The following is a 14,107-nucleotide window of genomic DNA, read 5'->3' on the forward strand; positions in this document are numbered from 1 at the left end:
CCCTGAGCAGTGCCGTCTTTAGCTGTACTTTCCAGTGTCTGCAGGGTGAGGGGTGGCAGACAGGTCTATGACCACAACTCTAGGCTATGGTCCTGGTGATAGAATTAACCCAGCCTGGTGCTTTGCCAAGTCCAGTGACTCTTGAAGGATCTGTATCACCAGACCAGACTCTCCAGAGAGGTCTCCCCAGGGCTTGACAGGCTAAGTAAAGCTGAGTCAGGGCTGCCAGTGGCCTGGGACTATCCCGCTTCCATCCTCTCCTGGGGGTTCCAAGGCTACCATTCCCTCCCCATTCCTCCCTGGCACACTCACCTGGGGGCTGTCCTGGTAGGGTGGGGGAGGGACATTCTGCGTGGCCATCATTGTCAGAGCTGGGGCTGGGGAGGCATGTTGCATCATGGGATTGATTCACATGGAGGATCTGTGGGCAGAAGAAAAGGGGCCGCACCGTTAGTACAGGGTACAGGCAGCCGAGGGGACTAACCAGCTCCACATTATTTTTTCCACCTGCAACACCTGGATTTGACAGGATCTGCAGGGACTGGGAGGTTCTTCCACGGAACTAATCAGAACTATGGGAGGGGGCCATGTGGAGAGGGGTTTGCTGTGCTATTTTGACTCAAAAGAAATAATATTCAAATTACATGTAAAACAATCTGTACCCCTGCGGTGATGATGCTTCACACAGCATCAGCTCAAGTCTGGTTGATAAGCAGGGAGGCAGCGGGTAGCTTGGCTGGCCTGACTCATCTTCCCCACTTTGACAAGGGTGCTCCTTGCTCAACCCTTCACAGGCATTCAGGTGAACCAACAGCATCCCCCTAGGCAGGAAGCCGAGCTGCCTCTAACTTTGAAACTCAGGGTCTCCAGGCACCAGGCTTACTCTCCCAAGTGTGCTCATTAGACCTCATAGTGGAAGCAAGGGACATGGGCCATCAGCCCTCTTCAAGACTAGTCCAGAGTTGACCTGCATGGAGGTTTTTTTTTGGGGAGAGGAGGGGCGGAAAAAACAGAAGAGCCCCAATCATTTTGGTTTTCTTAGGTGCATACTGTGAACCAGGAATTTCTCTGGGTTTGGTCCAATATAGAGTCACCAGTATGTAAAGCCAGAATTGCCAAATGGATGGCCTGCCTCTTACATAGGAGACAGGCTATGAGAAAATGTGTGCGTAAATTGGTGAGTGTGTGTGTGTGTGTGTGTGTGTGTGTGTGTGTGCATGTGTGTATTGCGGGTCTGTTCTACTACATCCCACACCACCTCCCACCAGTAAATGAACTGCCCCTTGGGGCCTCAAACGTTCTCCTTGAACCAGACCATGTTTTGTAAGTGGAGACACCCTGGCAGTACCACCCAGAGAAACGGAATGCTCAGAGAGATGCTGAGCTGCAGTGGATGCCCTGAAATATTTAAAGCCAGCCACTCATGGGCTAGTTGCTGATATAGCACCGTCCAGCATGGGGGTGGGGGCGGTGAGCTCTAAGAACGTGAAGGGGTGAAAACAGTCTCCTGGCCAGAGGGGGCTAGTGAGCCAATGTTCAATTCGCCTGTCTCTCCTTGAGGGCACTTGGGGGCTCCATCAGTTTCCCCTTTCCCAGAGCCTACCAAAATGTCTGCATATCTGAGGTCTGTAGCAACTTAAAAGTATCTTAAAGGTGCCAGTCAAAAAATATGTGGGTCCCAAGAAAGAGGGGGGAGGGGAGGGGAAGAGGGGGAAGGGGAGGGGGAGAGGAGAGGAGAGGGGAAGGGAGGGAGGGAGGAGATAGGGAGAGAGAGAGAGAGAGAGAGAGAGAGGGAGAGAGAGAGAGAGAGAGAGAGAGAGAGAGAGAGAGAGAGAGAGGGGCTGTGAGTCTTCTTTTCAGGAAGAGAAAGAGAGAACTACCCTGACCTGAGTCTCCAAAGTACCAGGCATGCTTTGACCTCAAGCGCACAAGCAAAGCAGTGGGAATTCATGTTTCATTCAACAGATGCTTGTCACATATCAACTGTGCAGGGAACTGTGCTAAGGAGAGAGGCAGGATGGATGAGTGAGGCCAGAGCTTCCCTCCACAGGGTATGGTTGGTAGAGGGAGGTGATAATTTAGCAGAAAGAAAGAAAGAAAGTGGGGGCTGGGGATGACAGTGCCGGAGCAACAGCCTCGCCTGAGCAGAGCGGTCACCTTGGCTTCAGGGCTTGCCTTCTCTCCATCCTGACCAGCCTCAGAAGGCAGACCTCCAGGCTTGCCTTGGGTCCATCTCAACACGTGATGAGCACTGAGACGCAGGCTATCCTTTCGCACAGGAGCCCAGGGGAGAGCAGAGAAGGAGAGCCTATCTCTTCTGTCAGGAAAATGATTAAGGTTTGTCATCATGGCCCGGCTTTGTGTGGGTGCCTGCCAGTCATAGTAAGCAAGGGCAGACTAGAGAGAATTCCAGAAGGAAAAGGAGGAGGCAGATTACTTCCTCTTCCTCCTTCTCCCCTTCCCTTGCAGTACTAGAAATGGATTTCAGGACTTTGTGCTGCTCTAAGCACTTACTCTACCACTGACCTACATCTCTTGCCCAGAGGCAAATTTCTTGAGATATTACAAAGATCTTCCAAATGAAGGCTTTTGAAGAAAGCCAGGTGTGGTGGCACACATCTACAATCCTAGCACTTGGAAAGAAGAGGCAGGAAGGTGCAGCAAGTCGTGAGAACAGCCTTGTCTGCGTAGTGAGTTCCTAGGCCTCTAGGGCTGTGTAGTAAGACCCTGTTTCCCTGACCCCTTTTGTCACCCAAAGACTTGATACTAAAATGAGTATACGTGCTCTCTTTTGAAAGCTGGGAGAATAAGGAAATAGAGATCTGCGGGGAGGGGTGTTAAGAACTCTGGCAGATAAAACAATTTTGACTGGGCTTAGGGTTTATGGCGCGGGGTGAGGGTGAGAGTGAGAGACAGGAGTCCCTGAAAGCACCAATCTCAGATGCTCAGTGGCTGAAAAGGCCACATGGTTGCAATACCAGAAGTGTCCAGAAGAGGGAGCATGGAACAGAGACACTGCTGGAGTAACAGCCCGGAAGGGTTTTCTCAGCCTGTTGGGGCAACTGTTTCTTTTAAAATTAGGTTTGAGTCTTAGTAACTTCATTCCAAACCAGAAACTCATAGTGAAAGTAAGGCAACGAAAAACCCAAACAGGATAATTTTGGTTAAATAGAAAAGTCATAAACCCCCATCCTTTTGTTCGCGCTCCCATAGTGAAGACAGCAGTCAGTTAAAGGATGGTATCCCTTGATAACGGCTGTTGTAGAGCAAGGAAGGATAGCTAAGAGTGTTCTGAGCCTAGAATCAGCCATCCACGAGGCGGAGACATTTTTTTGTTTCTGAGCCTGCCAGGCTGTACAGCAGGGAACCTAGGTGTCTCCTGCTCCTCCCTTTCTCTGGGGTCGCCATAATTCCCTAGGCCACTGTCCGTTGCCCTCTAAGGATTTCTCCTGAAAGAGAACTAGAGGCTCTTTCCAAAGGGCCTTAAGTTACTTTCTCAGCTCAGACAAGCATAGAAGCTTCTGGAAACTTGACCCCCTGGAGTTCAGCTGCTAGAGACCCACACATGCACCTCTATCCTGCTTGATCCTCTTTGAAGGGGCCCAGACACCATCCTGGAGGGTAATGTGAGTGTCCGACTCACTCTGTTAGGGTCTGGATGTGGGGGAGTCCTTTGGCAATAGTTGGGGGCCTTGGACCTCTGGGGGAAGCCTGCCCTATGTCAGTTTCTTTAGCCGTAGAAAGAGGAGCCCAGGGCTCCGGGTTTTACTCAGCGGTTCTGTGGGGTTGCTGGCCCTCTCATTTTTGTCACCAGATATCACACCAGGGCATTCAAGGGACCACAGCCAAGGCCGTAATCAGAGGCCTCTGAGGGCCATTTACCCCAGAGAATTCCTTGCTCTGTACTCTGTTTGGGAATTTTCTCTTTAATGCTGAAACCACTATTACCGGACAGCTAGCTACGGGGTGGGGGTGGGGGTGGGGGTGGGGGAGGGTGGCGTGGGCGGGGCGTGGGAGGGCGGGGCGTGGGGGCGGGACGTGGGGGGTCCTCTGTAGCACCCAACTCTACAAGATATCCAGGAGGAAGTTATTTGTATCACTGACGCTGTCATCAAAAGGAGCCAAAGTGCCATTTTGCAGGCTCAGGAGCCAAGTGAGCATTGGGTCCACAAAGGCGGGGACAGAAGAATCTCAGTTTTGTTTTGTTTTGTTTTGTTTTTTTTTGGAAAACAGGAATGTGTAGGGTTTTTTGCCCCTCTCCCTGCCTTCTTAGCTCTAGCTCCCCAGAGGCGGTGCCATGATGCCCTTAGACGGGAGTACAAACTCCACTGTGTTGACAAACATAGGCTTAGGGGAAAAAAAAATTGCCAAGCTCGTTAGAAGGAGCTCATTAGGACTTGTTGACATGAAACCCATTAGACCAATTAACATTCCATTAACGGCTTGGGGCACCAAAGGGGTTAATGCTGCTGGGCAGTAATTGGGTAGGGGTGTAGGGGTTGGGGGCTCAAGGCCTTAAGGATGAGAAACACAGTCTAATTGGGAACTGTCTGGCCAGCTGGCCTGACAGCATTTGTTCCTGGCTCCTGACCCTAGCTGGGACTAAATAGTATCCTTGTATCCGGTGCTGAGGTTGGAGAAGGCTCTGGCCCCTCCCTGCCATGCCCCTCCACTCCAGACTGGAGACTGGGCAGGTGCTTGGCCTATGAACAAGAGGGAGGGGCATTTCCGCCCTCTTAGACCCTGATAGTTCTGTCTTCTCCATCTGTGGCATTCTCTCCTTTGCTCCCTCTGGTCTTGTTTTCTTCATTTTTATTTTCTATTTTATTTTTGAGACAAGGATCTCCTTTGGTAGTCTAGGGTAGCCTCAGCCTCTGGAGTAAGTTCTGGGATTACAGATGTGCACCACCACATCTGGCTGGCTCAGTGTCTTTTTTTAAGCTCTGGGAAGGGAGTGTTCTCTCCTCTTCAGAAGCTGGCTTTCTGTGATGCTAGCCACTTTTTCTATGTAGAAAAAAAAAAACATGGGACGTTTCAAAGCCTTATGTACTCCAGGAAGTGTTGGGGTGGCCCTGGGTATTCTGCCCACCCTCCAATAACAATGAAGAGAGCTCCCCCCCCCCTTCCTCTCCCTCCACAGCTTTCCTTGCTTTGGTACAAGTAAAGCCCATGGAAGTCTCACTCCCGTGGGTGAGTCTCAATTTCCTCATCTGCAGAATCAGTTGAGTAAGATTTACAAAGTCCCAGGATCTAGCCTGAGCGTCCAGTCCAAAAGCCTAAGCGTTACAACCTGTACAAGACACTTTCCCTTTTGGACTGCAAAACAAAAGGCGCTTCCAACATCTGTAAAACCATTGGCCACTGTTAGCCCTCCCCAAATGCCCACTGAATTGAAGGCCAACAATTGGACTGTAGCTTCGTTTCAAAGGTCAGTCAGTTCCCAGTTTCTCCCAGTTTCCTCCCCCCAATTCACCAGTAAGTGCAGGTGGTGGAGCATCCTGAGGCCAGCAAACCAGGAATCCTCCACCACCCTAGTCTGAAGCGGCCTCCTGGGTTGTTCCTCCACCTGCATCCCCAAAGCCTAACCCCCCTCTGAACAGCTGCCCAGGCCAGCAGTTCTGACGTCTAGACAGATTTGCAGGAGGCTGAAATAACACTGTGAACTCAGCAGGAGGGCCTGACAGGCTGCTTTAGTAACCTGGCTGGCTTTCGTTTCTCCCTGGGGGGAGCTGCCTCAACCGTGGCGCAGCCCCCCCGCCCTTTTCTTTTCCTTCAGAGACCAGGCTTGTCCCCGTGACAGATGATGCCAGTCCAGCTCCCTTCCCAGAAGCCACCTGTAGGTGGCGTCGTAGGCACCTCTTTAATTGCATTATATAATATAACCTGTTTACTAAATCAAGGAATCAGTCGCCTCAGGATTTACAGCCTCGGATGTGTGTAGAGAATTGGACTTTGAGTCAAATTTAAAAACAAATAAAAATGAGAGGCAGCTGTTGCTGATAGTGTGATATTCATCTTTTGGAAACAAATTCACCCCAGTGCTATAAATTATGCCTGGAAAAAAAGTGTTGGTGGTGGGAAGGAATTGGCTAGCTCTCCTCTGCTGGCAACTCGGAGCGATGAATCTTGAAATAACGGTGTCAACCTGTCACTGATTTCATGTGACTCTGTGGATTTATCTAAAGAAACGCAGGCGTGCGGATGCACACACACACACACACAGACACACACACACACACACACACACACACACACACACACACACTCCCTAGGTCTCTGTAAAACTCAGTAGAAACCACAGGCTAGAAGCTGAGTTTCTGCAGGAAGTCTGTGGTCCCTGGGATGAATGACTGGAATTATCAGGGAACAGGACAAGTCTGAGGCCAGTGGGGGATGGGAGAGGAGGGAGTGGAAATGAGACGCATCCGTGGGCTACAAAGTTCTAAAATGTGAGCAGAGACTAACATCCAAGTTAGTTTTCAAAGCGGGGAGACATGAAGGGTTTTTACGGTGAGAACTGAAGAATCCTTGGAAAAAGACACAGGTACCCCAGGACCCTGACCTAACTCCCAGATCATCAAACACTGCAGAATCCACCGTACAAGATGACTCATGAGAACCCTGCTAGGGCTGGGACGAAGCCCCAGGACCTGAAGTCTGGTGACAGGAAGGCCAGAGCCTGGCAGACACCACTTCCTACTCCTTTTGATTTCAGGATGTTGAAGGCAAACGGCAGTCCTTCATTTGGTCAGATCAAACTCAGGGTGGGTCCTGGGAGGCAGGCACAGGACCTGCGGTCATATCACTAAAAGAAAGACAGGCGGGATAGGAACAGCTGAGGAGAAGTGTTTGCTCTCGGCTCTGATGCCTCGATTTCTCTCGGCCCCAAGGATGGCTAGCTCTCCGGTTACTCGGGTCCCAGGACACACTGCACCTGGCCCAGAGCCTCGGTTCTTGCAACCAGAAAGCCCGCAATCTCTAGTGCCCCCCTAGCTCCTCAGTGGGAGCCCACAGACCTGAGCAGGAAGTAGAGCTATTAGCAAGGCCACCAAGCTCTCTGGCCACTTACAACTCACTGTGCTGATGTTCCTTTTTTTTTTTTTTTTTTTTTTTTTACCTTTCTACGGTTTCCTATGGAGAAGAAGGTGGTGCCAGGTCATGCCCTAGTGTCATGATGCTGGCCTTCAGGGAACAGAGTAGGGGTGTAGCAGATTCTTTAAGAGATGTGAAAAGTCCCCTTCCTTCTCTCCTTCATCAGCCCTAAGTGCCTCATGGAGAATACGAGTAACGCAGACCTCCTTTTGGATCCTCACCCCCAAGGAGGAGTCCTACTCACAAGGCCCCGCCACATACCAGCTGTCTCCACCCCAAAGCCCACCTCGTTGCTGGCTCTTTATCTGGAATAGCAGTATGTCACCCTATGAGCGAGCAAGTGACTCTTTTCCACACAGCCATTTTATGATCCAGCCTAGAAAGCAGCACGTTTGCTCCGGAGACCAGCTCCGGGGTGTGTGGAGTGGTTGCTTTGCACTCTGTATCCCTTGGTATCTATAGCATTTGGGAGGGGGTGCTTAGTGGTGCCATAAGGCAAAAGATTTGACTAAGCAGGGTTTGGGTTGGGCCTAGCCATTGCTGGGAGCATTGGGGATCGCTGAGGACCACGGTGCCTCGTCACTGCCCTCAGCACCTCCTCACTCTTCAGTGGATAGAACCCGCTTTCCTTGGACTCCAGCCTTCCGCGGAGGGTTTGCCACAGAAGAGCCTACTGACTTGGTCTATCACTAGGAAGCATGTGGCTCTAGCACACAGAGGTCCCAGCCTATCAGGGCCCAGAGTTCACTGGCTAACACCCTCCCACCCCCTCTGACTGTTCCTCCAGTACAGCATGAAAACACAGACCAGGGGCCAGAGCCCCCTCCCTCAGCCGTTCCCACTGGATCCCAGGCCAGCAGAGTGGTAGAGCCCCTACCTCCTGCCTCCCTGCCTCCCTGCCTCCCTGCCTCCCTAGCTGTCACACCTTCGCTGCCTTCAAAAAGCCGCTGATATATTTTACAAACTGAAACAGCAATTTAATTCCCCCTGATAGCAGCAATTGTCCATTAGATCTTCCTACCGAGGAGCTTAACAATAATTCCTTTCATCCAACTGCTTGCCTCTTCTTGATCTGAGAATCAATCCCATAAATAGCAGGCAAGAGTTTGCACATTACGCTCCCCCTCCAGCTTTTAGCATTTTGATGAAGATTCTCATCTCTTCTTTAAGCACTTTACAACTTGGCAATTTTTCTCCCTTTGGTTCCTTTAAACAAAATAAAATAACAACACAAAACCAGAAAAGGGGGGGGGGGAGGAACCCGTTGGCTGTGAGGGGAAGCATGGTGCTCACAGTGCTTCGCATGAGAAGGGTCTGTGCTTCCCCATGCTGGGAGGCAGAGGGTGGTTCCAGCACTGCTGATGGGGTAGGCTGCTGAAAAGGAGGTACCACTCTTTCCCAGTGCGGGATGGCTAGCCTCTTAAGCATCACACTCACTGAACTTGGGTCTTGCTTTTTTTTTTTTTTTTTTTTTTTTTTTTTTTTTTTTTTTTTGGTTTTTCGAGACAGGGTTTCTCTGTGTAGCCTTGACTGTCCTGGACTCACTTTGTAGACCAGGCTGGGCTCGAACTCACAGCCATCCACCTGCCTCTGCCTCCCGAGTGCTGGGATTAAAGGCGTGCGCCACCACGCCCGGATGGGTCTTGCTTTTTGTCAGCAATGTCCAACTTAAAGAAAATCTCCCTTACCCTAACACTCTTCTCCTGTGCTCAGAAATGGAAGCTAGGGGAAGCCTGCCCACCCCTCAGGCAATGCTCTAACCCAAAGATAGCATTCTGAACGCCCCCTTTCCCTTTTCTGGGAGCTGCTGAGGATGATCGTGCAGCCTCCTTCAGAAGGGTGGCTTCACCTTGAGATCCTCCTGCCTCAGCCCTTCAACCACTGGGATCACCACATCTTAGTTACTCCCGTCTCTGTCTGCTCTCCAGCCTCCTTTGAGTCTTCCCAAACATCGTGTGTGGGAGGAAGAGAGGGGCAGGGAGAGCAGAGGGCTTAAGGTCTTGGATGCTCCAGTGATTAACGAGAGAGTCCTCCAGATCCTCCACGGATGGTGGCGACAGTGGATTGTCAGGGCACCGGGGAGCTCCAGCCTGGCCCCCTGAGATACCACCACGTGTTCTCTCTTGTCTGCACACACGGAGAGAAACAGGCCTAAAGATGAACCCAGGGACGAACCGTCCCCCTTGACAAACTCGATTCCCAGGTTTATTATTATTTGTGGTGAGCTGACAGCAGCCTCGGGAACAGAGCTGAGAAAACAACACAGGCCTGGCCCCGGAGGCTCACAACTCAACAGAGACAAACAACGCAGACACTGGGGAATCCAGGATGATAGAAGCCAGGCGGCTACCTCCCTGATGCCCTGTCTGCCTCCTCCCCTGACTAGTCTGAGGGCTGAGGGAAGTCCATGAGCTTGAGGAAGAGGGCAAACAGGGAAGGCCTTGGAACACAGAGCAGGCGCCTTCTGAAGTCTCTTCAGCCTATTAGCTGGGGCAGTCTCAGATTCCCACTGAGCCAGGGAATCTACAGAGGGCCTGCCAGGCTTTTTCCTCTCCGAGAAGCAGCAATCTATGCTCTCTGGCTGGGTGCTGCCTGCTTCCAAGGTTTTAAATTCGCCTCCAGGAAAAACAAAATAGAATGATCAAGAAGCAGCTTTTTGGGAACAACTAACTGACCTGGGCTGGGCTCTGATTATCATCATCAATTTTCCTGTTCTTAGCAGTGGGCGCCTTCTCTGGTTCACCTGGAGCCCACCTTGGTCCTTACTGCTGCGTGTGCCTTGACTCTGCATTCCAAATATCCCAAGAAACAGGCCACAAAGGGGAGAGGGTGACAGCTCTCATGTGAGGAGAGGTAAGCCCAGACTCACACCTCTGCTGGCAAGCATGTCGGCTGTCCCCGACCTAAGATGTACGCTCTGCATCTTTTGCCATGTTTTGTGTCAGTCGGGATAGAACAGGATTCTGTATTTCACAACCACGTCATTTCCTTCGTCAAAATTTTGCTCCAAACCATATTTGGCTGACCATAAAGCCTTGCTTTACGTCCCAGCCCAGACCAGCCTCATTCAGAGCCTTGGAACAGGCGAGCATGGGGCGCCATGGCAGTCAAGATGCTTCATACATTTCTAAGTCATGGAAAATTCCTTTCTCTGCCACATGTCCTTTCTTGTCCAGTGACCCCATTGCTCCTCAGAATAAGATCATAGCTATGGCTGCCATTTTCTAGGTTTTTTTTTTTGGGTGGGGTAAAAGTGTGTGCAATAAAAGTTCACAGATCTCTTTTTCCCCGATGAACATACTTTACATGGCCACAGATTCATTTCTTTGGCTTACTTTAGAAGTGTAAAACAAGCACATCTGGGACCCTTTACATCCAGCTGCCATTTAGACCTCAGTGAGAAAGAGTTTGCTAGTCCCTTCCCTCATCATTAATTTTGATGACAGTGAGACAGTAATGTGGAACAAATAAAGACTGCCATTTATTGTGCCCTTTCCTCACACTGAATGCATCGCTAAGTACATATGATAACCTTGTTTGTTTGTTTTTTTTCCTCAACCATGTAGATTAATGTTGTTCCAATTTGTGGATGAGAAAACTGAGGCTTAGACACGCTGGAAGCCTTTTTTTCCATATTTTACATAATCTGATTGAGGAGTATGAATGCTTCAGGGTAAAAACAGGAAACAGCAGGGGGAGGAAAGAGACCCCAGAACCAGTAAGGAGCCCAGCATAGGGCGGGCAAGGCGGTTATGACATGCCATCTTGGATTTGGCCCTCTACAGAGACTGTCCTTTGATTTTCATGTGGTCCAGACTTCTAGAAATCACATCCTGTGGAGAATGCTGTGTGTAACAGGTGGGCCTTAGTGACAGCCAGCGCATGTGCTTCCCACACCTTCCCACAGTGGGGTGCCCCATCTCCCACTATGGGGCTACTTCTTTCCTGCCGCTCCTTCCTACTGGTGCTGTTATCCTGGCAGCAAGCAGTGCGGGTCCAAATGTATGCAAATATTTGATTGCATTCTGCTCTTGTTATTTTATAGAAAAATGAATGAGTGGGAGATGGAAAAAGAAAGTGCTGATACCAGAGATAAGAAAGGGGGTGGGGCAGGGGTGGGGAGGGTGTTGTCTTGTACCATGGTAAAACGGAGACAAAGATGGTAGACATTTAGCGTGCTGAAAACAGCAGATCGGGAGTCTCTCCTTCACAGATTCCCTGGACTGTGTGCTTGATTAGGAAGGGAAAGAGCAAAATCAAAGGATGAACGTGGGATGGTGCGGGTCTGGTGGAGGACTGCATGTCAGAGGCGATGCACAGTCAGGGACCGATGCTGTGTTTCCCTGTCTGGGAGGGGCTCTGAAAGCACACACTGCAGGCATGCACCCCAGGCTGCCTGATCCTGGCCATGCATGCCACCATGGGAGGCCAGGGCTCAGGGTCAGCCAGGGCCTCCTATCTGGACCCAGGTGCCCTGTTAGGGCTTTGGTAGAGTAGGAAAAGAGGAGTCCTGCTCTTAGCTTGTTTTCTGTCTCTGCATGGCCTTCTTGGCCATCCAAAGCATGGCTTTCCAGGACCACCCACAGTTACTAACAAGATTATTCTAAACTGATCCAAAGGCAAAGAAACTCATGTCTTTCTTTCCAACGTTTAGAAACATTATGTGTTTTAAGCCAGGGTACCTCATGGTAGGATGTGACCCTTTTTGGCCATATCTAAGTTCTAGCTGTCTTTTTATTTATTTATTTATTTTCCAGCAGAAGTCCCTTCTGGTGTGCCTTCCTTCTGAGCCTTCTCCTTCTGAGCCCAGAGAGACTCCAGGCAGGAAGCTGCAGGGGCAGTCGATAGAGACATTGTCCCAGGTCAGCCATAGGGTAATTACTCATAGCCTCCAAAGCAGGCAGCCGTCAGACTGGAGGACAGAGCACCAGGGCCATGTTTCGCCTCCCACTGGCTCCTGGCTGCCTCCTGCCAGCCCCCTTCCCCTTTACCCCAGCCTTAGGAAGGGGTCTGTCGTCCTTTGGCTTCTCCCACGGAAACCGTTAGTCGTGGTTCAGCCCTTCAAGCTGCGTTCAGACCCGCAGACATGTTTCATACTGGCAGCAGCCTCCTTGAACACTAGCAACCTGTCTGAGGAGGAGAACCCACATGGAACCTTTGCAGTGACGACGACTAATTTCCTGTCATTACGACGTTGATGGGAAAGAATGAGCCCTGCCTTCAGCAAGTTAAAAACTGGGTCCCTGCTTCCCCTTCTCTCTCCTAGAAGATAAGGCTCCCTTGTCGTGCCAGGGCAAGGACCAGCAGGTGGAAGAAAGAGTGGAGAAGATAAATATTGCCCACTGGTCCTCGAGGACCAATTAGGACTCTCCCGACTTACAACAGACAGCAATCTCGTGGGAATCTGAGCATCTCCCAGGATCAGGCTGCCAAAAGTAAGGGAAGCGAGCATCTTGAGTCACTTTGTCCAGAGCAGGGTGACCCAGGCAGGCAGGAGAACTGAGCTGTCTGAAGGAGGTCATCTGGGTGGAAAGTGGGATTCTCATCCAAGATGACACACGTCAAGGGCACCAACTTGCCAAAGCCGGGATGGATCCTGGCTCTCGGGGGATGGATCCTGGCTCTCTGCAGGCCTCTCTGTGCTTCCTTCTTTCTGTGTGGCCTGGCTGGATGTGAGATCAGAGTCTCTGCTCTGGGGCCACTCAGAGGACCAACCTGCTAAGGACTTGTCCTAGGATTTGCACAAGGGAGAAAATGATCCCAGTGGAGACTTGAACCACCAGCATTATTTCTCCAACAGGAGATGTGTAGACGTGCATAGGCTAAAAGTATGTAGGGTAGGTAGAATTGACAGAGAGAGATGAAGAGGTAAGAAAGCCCATTTCAGAGAGACTGGGACAGTCAAGGACAGTGGGAGGGCTGGTTACAATGTGCCACAGCAGGGGGATGGCTGTCATAGTTGGCCTGGCTTGTACCCCGACTTTCCCTTCACAGACCCAACACTTACTGCTTCTTCCTCAGATCAGAAGCATTGTGGATCCAAGGTTGTAGGGCTACTTATCAGAGGACCAAGAGAGCTAGGTCATGTCTAGGCAGGAGCTCTGAACCCTCTGAACAAGCAAGTTGGCTATAGGGTCCTCACTAGAACTCAAGTGCCAAATAGCAGACTTAGTAACCAACCACTATGTGCCAGGCACAGTGTGAGCAATGGACAGGACACATGGAGAAGACGGAGACTACCAAGGGGAGTGACGAAAGAAAGAATAAAATGAAAAAAAAAATTCTGAACTGAAGCCAAGAAGGTGACTTCAGAGTCAAGAGAATCCCAAGGTCTGGGAGAAAAGAAAGAAGGAAGCAAAGCAAGTTCCAGGGACTGAGCTATAGCAGCTCTGAATCCAGAAGAGGACACGAAAGGAACCTAACGTTCCCAAAGATATCCACAATGCAGGAAATAAGGTGACTGAGCAACGGCATCAAGGCCAAAGGCAGAGAGGAGGGTGCTCCCCAGAGGCAGAGCATCTGCACAGTGGGAAAGGCCCTGTGCTTGGTTCTCAGTGCGGCAAGACAAAAAGGCCTACAAGAGGAAGATCCTGAGCTCAGTCAGCCTGTCAACCAAGGGTGTGATGAACTCAGTGCTGGCTATGAGAGAACGCACCTCATTTCTCATTCAGCAATATAAAAAACACACCTAAAGGTGATATTCCAGCAAAGCCAACAGTTGTGACTGTGGTTCACATATGAGGAAACTCAGGGGAAAGGACGGGGTTTACACAAAAGGGCGGCAACTCAGCATGACTGCTGAGGGGGGAGTCCAGAGGGACGGGAAGGAGGTCACTACACCACTGTGCTCCCGACCCTGGGGATCCGGCTTCTTCCTGCAGCCAAAACACAACCAGATCATGCGGCCGAGTGACATTTCCATGTCCACACGGGGCTCATGCCTTCTGATATAGCTCAGTCTTTTAACTGACCTCCAGTCAGAAGCTAGAGGAAACTACACTTAAGCAACAGAAGG

General features: G+C 50.7%; 1 protein-coding gene across 6 annotated transcripts in view; it reads right to left on the reverse strand.

Annotated features, from left to right (window-relative positions):
• Nucleotides 1-14,107, reverse strand: part of PKNOX2 (PBX/knotted 1 homeobox 2) — a 263,949-nt gene that overhangs the window by 77,943 nt on the left and 171,899 nt on the right. For 4 of the 6 annotated variants that reach the window (XM_084782949.1, XM_084782952.1, XM_084782947.1 and 1 more), the window contains one exon: nt 313-421. The exons of 1 other annotated variant lie outside the window; for it this stretch is intronic. In XM_084782949.1, the coding sequence (XP_084639075.1) occupies nt 313-399 (87 nt within the window). In that variant the 5' untranslated portion in view covers nt 400-421. Of the gene's footprint in view, nt 1-312; nt 422-2,157; nt 2,249-14,107 lie in introns of those variants that run through there. One more of the 6 variants, XM_084782950.1, reaches the window with a different exon arrangement.

The sequence above is a fragment of the Acomys minous genome (genome assembly GCF_964271855.1).
Source record: "Acomys minous genome assembly, chromosome: 5".
Lineage (NCBI taxonomy): Eukaryota > Metazoa > Chordata > Mammalia > Rodentia > Muridae > Acomys > Acomys minous.